The sequence below is a fragment of the Triticum urartu genome, chromosome 5A, assembly GCF_056163025.1.
Source record: "Triticum urartu cultivar PI428250 chromosome 5A, HENAU_Tu73, whole genome shotgun sequence".
NCBI classification, from domain to species: domain Eukaryota; kingdom Viridiplantae; phylum Streptophyta; class Magnoliopsida; order Poales; family Poaceae; genus Triticum; species Triticum urartu.
Genome location: NC_141877.1, coordinates 348,401,358 through 348,409,291, shown reverse-complemented (window position 1 = coordinate 348,409,291; position 7,934 = coordinate 348,401,358). Strand labels below are relative to the sequence as shown.

The following is a 7,934-nucleotide window of genomic DNA, read 5'->3' as shown; positions in this document are numbered from 1 at the left end:
GACGAGATAGCCCCTAGCCTGACCTACCCGCTATATATACTAGTCTAAACCGAGACCAAATCCCTAATTTCTAGGGATCCTCCTAGCCGCGCCGCCACTCTCTCCCGCACCCACCTCGGGATCCTCCCTGATCCAAATCCTCCCAACTGAGAAGTGCCCAAGCTCTTTGCTTCTCCTCCTACCTCACTTGAGCCCCCTGCTCGCACCGATCGAGCCCCTGTCCAGGAGCTCCCACAGCAACCCAGCGCCGGCCTCCCGTGCTCGACCTCATCCCCAACCTTGAAAGCTTCCTCGATCCTCTCCCGAGCAGGTGATCGCCAGGAGCCTCACGTCCCCGCCTCCGTCTGGCCAGCCACGTCGCCGGCACACCCAGCAGCCAACCAGATGAGCGTCGCCCCCCTTCTTCTCCTTCCCGTGCTCCTCCCGTTTCTCCCTCTCTCATATCCTTGCATATCTCTCTGTTTCTGTCAGCTGGAAGCCACGAGGAGGAGCCCTCGTCCCCGTCCCCATGGAGCCGTCGTCCCAATGCAAGCTGTCGGCTTGCCTCTACTTCGCCTTGTCGCCGCCGCCTCTCTCGCGAGGCCCCGCGCTGCCCCGTCATGCCACCTCTTTCTTCTGTTTCCTCCCTGCGTTTCCCCTCTCTCATCTCTCTCTGTTCTCCCTTACTCTACCGACAGGAGCACCCCCGCGCCATGGCCTCGCTGAGCTCTCCCCGCACCAGCGCCTGAAGCTGCCACCGTTTGCTCCAGATCCGACCCTCCGTCAGATCCCGTCGTCCCAGTCCTGTTCCGGCCGGCCCCCGCCGACGCCGTCCTCGACCAGATCCCCGTCGCCTGACGCCGCCAAGTCCCGCTCCTGCCTCTGTTCGAGAGGAGGAGGCTGCAGTCGCACAGCCGCAATGACCGCTTCTCTCCTTCCGCTCGTCTCGCGTCGTCAGCCACGTCCCCGCGCGGACCAGTCCGCCCCGGCCTACTCCTCCACCAACCGGGCCTTGGCCCATGGGTGAGCAGCCCCTCCAGCCCTCTCCTGTACACTTGGCCTAGTCAGATTTGGCCGATGTATTTTTTTCCATGCGCTGCGAATTTTGCCATTTAACCAGAGACTGCCTGTTTTACAAAAAAACCCTTGCACTTCATGCATTTAATAACTCAACAACCGTGCATCACATGTAAAAACTTTATATATGTAAAATGCTTAGTTTTTTTTATCTAGTTTCACATTATGCCTCTTTCATCCATGTTTAAAATGTTTAAACTTGTTTTTTGTTTAATTTTGAATAAATGCCATGTTAAAATGATTTATTTCATAAATAAATAACCGTAGCTCCAAATTTAATAAACTTTATATGTAAATGGGGTAGAAAATGCCTAGTTTAACATGGTGCACTCATCTAGCATGTTTAACAACTCTAAAATTATGTTTAGGGCAGAACAGTACCAACTCTAAATTTTGCATGTGGGGATTTACCGGAGTCGTTGTTTGATGTTTCAGGCCTCATTTTAACTTGCCTAGATAGGTAGTTCTGTTATGCTTCACCTCTTGCCATGTTTATCAACATTTAATATTGTTGAGTACATAAACGAGAGAGAACTAAATAATTGTCGTGGTGTTTCATCAATATGCAACGGAGTTGCATATTGAGCTCCACTTAATTTGTAGGGTTGTTTGTGCACTTTGCCATGCCATGCCTCTTTAAACCGGACATGCATCATAATTGTTTGCGCATCATGCCATGTTTATGTGATGGTTGTTTACCATGCTGTTTGCTTCTTTCCGATGTTGCTTCTTTGGGTTAGTTCCGATAACGTCGCGTTTGTGAGGATTCCTCCGACTTCATCCGTTTGTCTTCTTCATGGACTCGTTCTTCTTCCTTGCGGGATCTCAGGCAAGATGACCATACCCTCGAAATCACTTCTATCTTTGCTTGCTAGTTGCTCGCTCTTTTGCTGTGCCGCGATAACTACCACTTGCTATATCATGCCTCCCATATTTCCATGTCAAGTCTCTAACCCACCTTGACCTAGCAAACCGTTGTTTGGCTATGTTACCGCTTTGCTCAGCCCTCTTATAGCGTTGTTAGTTGCAGGTGAAGATTGGAGTTTGTTCCATGTTGGAACATGGATATGTTGGGATATCACAATATCTCTTATTTAATTAATGCATCTATATACTTGGTAAAGGGTGGAAGCCTCGGCCTTATGCCTGGTGTTTTGTTCCACTCTTGCCACCCTAGTTTCCGTCAACCGGTGTTATGTTCCTTGATTTTGCGTTCCTTACGCAGTTGGGTTATAATGGGAACCCCTTGACAGTTCGCCTTGAATAAAACTCCTCCAGCAAGGCCCAACCTTGGGTTTACATTTGCACCAACAACCTAGCCTTTTTCCCTTGGGTTTCCGGAGCCCGAGGGTCTTCTTTATTTTAACCCACCCGGGCCAGTGCTTCTTGAAGTGTTGGTCCAACCTGAGCGATGTCCGGCGCCCCCTGGGCAACCAGGGTCTATGCCAACCCAACGTCTTGCTCATCCGGTGTGCCTTGAGAACGAGATATGTGCAGCTCCTATCGGGATTTGTCGGCACATCCGGGCGGCTTTGCTGGTCTTGTTTTAGCATTGTCGAAATGTCTTGTAACCGGGATTCCGAGTCTGATCGGGTCTTCCTGTGAGAAGGAATATCCTTCGTTGACCGTGAGAGATTGTGATGGGCTAAGTTGGGACACCCCTGCAGGGTTTTGAACTTTCGAAAGCTGTGCCCGCGGTTATGGGCAGATGGAAATTTGTTAATGTCCGGTTGTAGAGAACATGACACTTAACTTAATTAAAATGCTTCACCCGTGTGTGTAGCCGTGATGGTCTCTTCTCGGCGGGGTTTGGGAAGTGAACACGGTGTTGGAGTTATGCTTGAACGTAAGTAGCTTCAGGATCACTTCTTGATCACTTCTAGTTCACGACCGTGCTTTGCTTCTCTTCTCGCTCTCATTTGCGTAAGTTAGCCACCATATATGCTAGTGCTTGCTGCAGCTCCAGCTCATATCTTTTACCTACCCATAAGCTTAAATAGTCTTGATCGCGAGGGTGTGAGATTGCTGAGTCCCCGTGACTCACAGATTACTTCCAAAACCAGTTGCAGGTGCCGATGATACCGTGCAGGTGACGCAACCGAGCTCAAGGAGGAGCTCGATGAAGATCGTGTCCGTTGTGTTGTTTCATTTCTAGTTGATCAGTAGCGGAGCCCAGTCGGGGCGATCGGCGATCTTTTGCATTAGGGGTAGTCTTCTTTTATTTTGGTTCCGTAGTCGGACCTTGATTGTATCTGGTTGATGTAATGCTATATTTATGTATTGTGTGAAGTAGCGATTGTAAGCCAACTCTGTACCTCTTTCTTATTCAGTACATGGGATGTGTAAAGATTACCCCTCTTGCGACATGCCTACAATGCGGTTATGCCTCTAAGTCATGCTCTGACACGTGGGAGATATAGCTGCATCGTGGGTGTTACAAGACGTGCTTCTTCGAGCAGGTCGAGGCTGTCTTCGTGGGCTTCCTTTGCCTCGGCTTCTGTGTATATCGTGACGCGCGGCAAGTCGAACTTGACGTTGGTCGGGATGATGGCTTCTGCTCTGTAGACGAGGAAGAACGGGGTGAACCCGGTCGACCAGTTTGGCGTGGTGCGGAGACTCCAGAGGACGGCCATCAACTCGTCGAGCCAGCTGTCGGGCGAACGGATGAGCAGCTCGACGAGTCGCGGCTTGATGCCAGATAGGATGAGTCCGTTGGCCCACTCGACCTGGCCGTTGGACTGCGGGTGTGGAACAGAAGCCAGGTCGAGGTGGATGCTGGAGACGGAGCAGTACTGCACGAGCGCGCCCTTGGCGAAGTTGGTGCCGTTGTCTGTGATGATGTTGTTTGTCATGCCGTAGCGCACCGCGATGTCGTTGACGAATCGAACAGCCGTTGGCCCGTCCATCTTCTTGATTGGCCTTGCGTCGATCCATTTGGTGAACTTGTCCACCGCCACAAGCAAATGCGTCATGCCGCCTCGAGTGGTCTTGAAGGGCCCCACCATGTTGAGTCCCTAGACCGCGATGGGCCAGGCGATCGGGGTGGTCCGGAGTGCCGACACCGGATGGTGGCTGCGCTTGCTGAAGTGCTGGCATCCCTCACTCTTTAGGACGAGTGACTCTGTGTCTTTGAGGGCCGTGGGCCAGTATAAACCATGGCAGAAAGCCTTGGCCACCAGGGACCATGAGGCAGCGTGGTGCCCGCACTCGCCCTGGTGTATGTCGAGGAGGATCTCAATGCCCTTGTCTTGCTCGACGCAGCGTTGGAATACGCCAGAGGAGCTGCGCTTGGCAAGCTCGTTGTTGATGATGATGTAGGAGGACACTCGACGCTGCACTTGTCGAGCTTCGGTCTCATCCATGGGGCGGACCCCGTTCTCCAGGAACTCCGAGGTGGGCAGGGCCCAGGATGGTGCCGTCATCATGGCGAAGAGGCCACTATTTCGGGTTCTGGGGCGGCAACCCCCGAGTCAGGTTCGGGAGTCCCCGAGCTGGGTTCAACAGTCCCCGGGCCGGGTTGAGGCATGGCCGGGTTGGGTGGAGCAGTCCCCGGGGCCGGGTGGAGCAGTCCCCTGGCCGGGTTGAGGCGCGGTCAGGTCGGGTGGAGCAGCCCCTGGGCCGGGTTGAGGCACGGCCGGGTCGGCTAGGACGTGGATAGACTCGGAGTCCGGAGACGGCTTGATGGACGGCTTGTGTAGATGCTCGAGGGAGATGCCGAACATAATTGACTGCTGAGATGAGGCGATCTTGGCGAGCGTGTCGGCCGCCTCATTCTCCGCGCGCGGGACGTGGAGGAACTCATAGCCCGCGAAGAATTCAGACAGCTTCTGGACGAGGAAATGGTGGCTTGCCATGTTGGAGTCGTGGGCATCCCACTCACCGGAGCACTACTGCACCACCAGATCCGAGTCGCCATAGCATAGGATGCGCCGGATGCTGAGTTCCTTGGCAAGCCGGAGGCCGTGCACAAGGGCTTCGTATTCGGCGACGTTCGAGGCGGCGGAGTGGATCTGCAGTGTATACTTGAGCCGGTCTCCCTTGGGAGAGGACAACACGATGCCGGCCCCTAGTCCGAGTCACATCTTCGAGCCGTCGAAGTGCATGTGCCAGTGCGTCGAATCCGGTGGCGGCAGCAGGTAATGGGTCTTGGACCCGTCGACGAGGAAGTCGGCCAAAGCTTGGGACTTTATTGTAGTGTGGGGCTCGTACAGTATGGTGTGGCCGGCCCGGCCAGAGGCATCCCAACACCCGATGATTTCACCGAGAGGGGCCGTACTGACCACGGTAACGACGTGCTCTTGGAAGTACTGCTTCAGTTTCTTGGCGGTGAAGTACATGTCGTAACACATCTTCTGGTAGTGCGAGTAGTTCTGCTTCGAGGCGGAGAGCACCTTGCTCAGGTAGTAGACGGGACGCTGGACGACTTGGACCTTGTCCTTCTCTGGTTGCTCGACCACCATCACCGTGCTGACCGACCGCGAGGGTGCAGCGATATAGAGCAATAGCGGTTCCCTCTCTTCTCTTCGGAAAAACGTCGCAGGGGTTGACGGATGGGCTTAGCGTCCTTGCAGACGTGGAGTTTGTGCTCGACGTACTTCCCCGGGATACCCGACATGTCCTTTGGGGTCCATGCGAAAATATCATGATTCTCACGGAGGAAGTCGATGAGCTCGCCTTCCTATTTGCTGTCGAGGTGGGTGCCCATGACAACGTACTTGCTGCAGCTGGGGTCCTCCGGGCTCAGCTTCACTTTCTTGGTCTCCTTGGAGGGCTTGAATGAGGCCTCGTCGGCCGGGTCCTCGGCCGAGACTGGGGCGGCCGACGCTTCTTGGGCCAAGGCGACGATCCGGTCGAGCTGGCGCCGCTCCTCGGCTACGACCAGCGACTCGGCCAGCTTGGCGCCGTCTCGGGCGCACTCTGTGGACTTGCGGTAGTCGCCGATGATGGTGATGAGGCCCTTCGGACCCCGCATATTTATCTTCAGGTAGGCGTAGTGGGGAACCGACATGAATTTGGCGAGCGTGGGTCGGCCCAGCAGCGCATGCTACACGCTGGACAGGTCCACCACCTCGAACCTGACCAGCTCGCGTCGGAAGTGGCTGATGTCGCCGAACAGGACGTCGAACCAGATCCGGACAATCGGGGAGCACGAGAGGCCGGGAACGATGCCGTGGAGGACCGTCCGGGTCGGCTCCAGGTCCTTGGCCTCGAGGCCGAGCTTGGTCATGGTGTCGCAGTAGAGGATGTTGATGCTGCTGCCGCCGTCGGTGAGAACCCGGGAAAACTTGCATGTGCACCGAGGCATGACGATGATGGGGTCGAGGACGTGGGCGTAACCACCCGGGTTCGGCATGACGGCCAGGTTGTCATCCCGAGACCAGGTGACCGGGCGCTCTGACCAGTGCATGTATTCCGTCTTGGCTGGGATGACGGTGTTCACCTCTTGTCGAAGGAGGCGCTCGTTGCGCTTGTTGTCGCCGAGGCTGGTGAAGATGACGTAGGTCGCATTCTGGGCCGGGTAGGCGTCGCCGCGCATCGCGCCGCCAGCTGGTGGCGGTGGTGGAAGCGGAGGCAGCTGCCCCGCTCCCGGAGCCGGGGCCGGAGAAGGCCGGACGTCGCCCCTCATGATGCGCTTGGTGATGGCGCACTTCCGTAGCGCGTGTGTGGATGGCCTTGCGCCGCTATGGTGCTTGCAGGGAGCATCGAGCATCTCTTCGGAACTCATGGCGGGTTGCCATGTCGTCTTTCCGGCCTACCGGCGCTTGGCGGCCTGGTCGGCCACGGGCGCCTACTCGGCGGCCGCGACGAGCCGGTTGTCGTAGCGCTGGGTCGGCTGATCGGCCTTGCGCTTGTTGTTCTGCTGGTTGTGCTGTTGTCGGCTGCCTTCGCCGGCCGGCTTCAGGAGGGGGGGGCTTAGCTTTGCTGGCTTCGTCCAACGCCACCTGGATATTCATGGAGGAGTCAGCGTTGGCGTATTTGTCCGCCGTCACCATGAGCGCGGCCATGGTGGCCGGCTCAGAGCGCAAGAGCTTGTGCTTGAGGAGGATGCCATCCCGGCACCCGTTGACAAAGTATTGGATTGCTTGGACTTCGTGGACGCCCTTGCAGCTATTCCGGAGCTCGGTCCAGCATGTGAGGTACTCATGGCCGGTCTCCGCCAGCCCCTGCACGCACATGGCAAGCTGACTTGGGCGGCTGGGTCGCTTGTACATGCCGGTGAAGTTGCGCATGAAGGCTTGCTCGAAGTCGACCCACGCGTTGATGCTGCCCTCCGGCAGACTATTCAACCAGGTGCGGGCCGACCCCTGGAGCATGAGAGGCGCGTAGCGCACGGCGAGGCGGCAATTGTCGCCGGTGACGCCGATGGAGGTGGTGTAGTCGGTGAGCCAGTCCTCCGGCTTCACGGTGCCGTTGTACTTGGGGGTGTCGCGGGGGAGTGTGAACCCTTTAGTAAAGGGCTCACCCCGGAAGCATGGCCAAAAGCATGCCGGTCCGACGGGGCCGGTCTCCTCCATCTTTGGGAGAGGGTGAGTCGGTCAAGGCGGTGACGTGTGTCGATGTCATCGATGGCATGTGGGCCCAGTCGGTCGGTGACCGCGTCGCGGGGGGCCGAGTCTCCTCCGGTCGGGCGTCGGCTGGGTAGGATCAGAGGGTCGAGTCGGCGTTGGGCCTCCGATGCCGGCTTGTCGCCCAAGCCGCCAGCGGTCGTCGGGGCGGGGTTGCACCGGGTCTGGGTGCATGTAACGCCATCGATGCGGCTATATCTCCTACATGTCGAAGCACGACTTAGAGGCATAACCGCATTGAAAGCAATGTCGCAAGTGAGGTAATCTTCACAACAACCCATGTAAATTAATAAAGGGGAAAGGTACATAGTT

General features: G+C 56.5%; 2 protein-coding genes across 2 annotated transcripts; both read right to left on the bottom strand.

Annotated features, from left to right (window-relative positions):
- Positions 1 to 762: 762 nt before the first annotated feature.
- On the bottom strand, positions 763 to 3,962 carry LOC147971349 (uncharacterized). The gene is made up of 2 exons (XM_087523931.1): positions 3,495 to 3,962; positions 763 to 861 (listed from the first exon to the last, which is right to left on the bottom strand). The coding sequence occupies exons 1-2, from the start codon at positions 3,960 to 3,962 to the stop codon at positions 763 to 765; spliced, it is 567 nt and encodes a 188-aa protein (XP_087380057.1).
- A 108-nt stretch (positions 3,963 to 4,070) lies between these two features.
- On the bottom strand, positions 4,071 to 4,478 carry LOC147971348 (uncharacterized). The gene has a single exon (XM_087523930.1). The coding sequence runs from the start codon at positions 4,476 to 4,478 to the stop codon at positions 4,071 to 4,073; it is 408 nt and encodes a 135-aa protein (XP_087380056.1).
- Between the last annotated feature and the right edge of the window lie 3,456 nt (positions 4,479 to 7,934).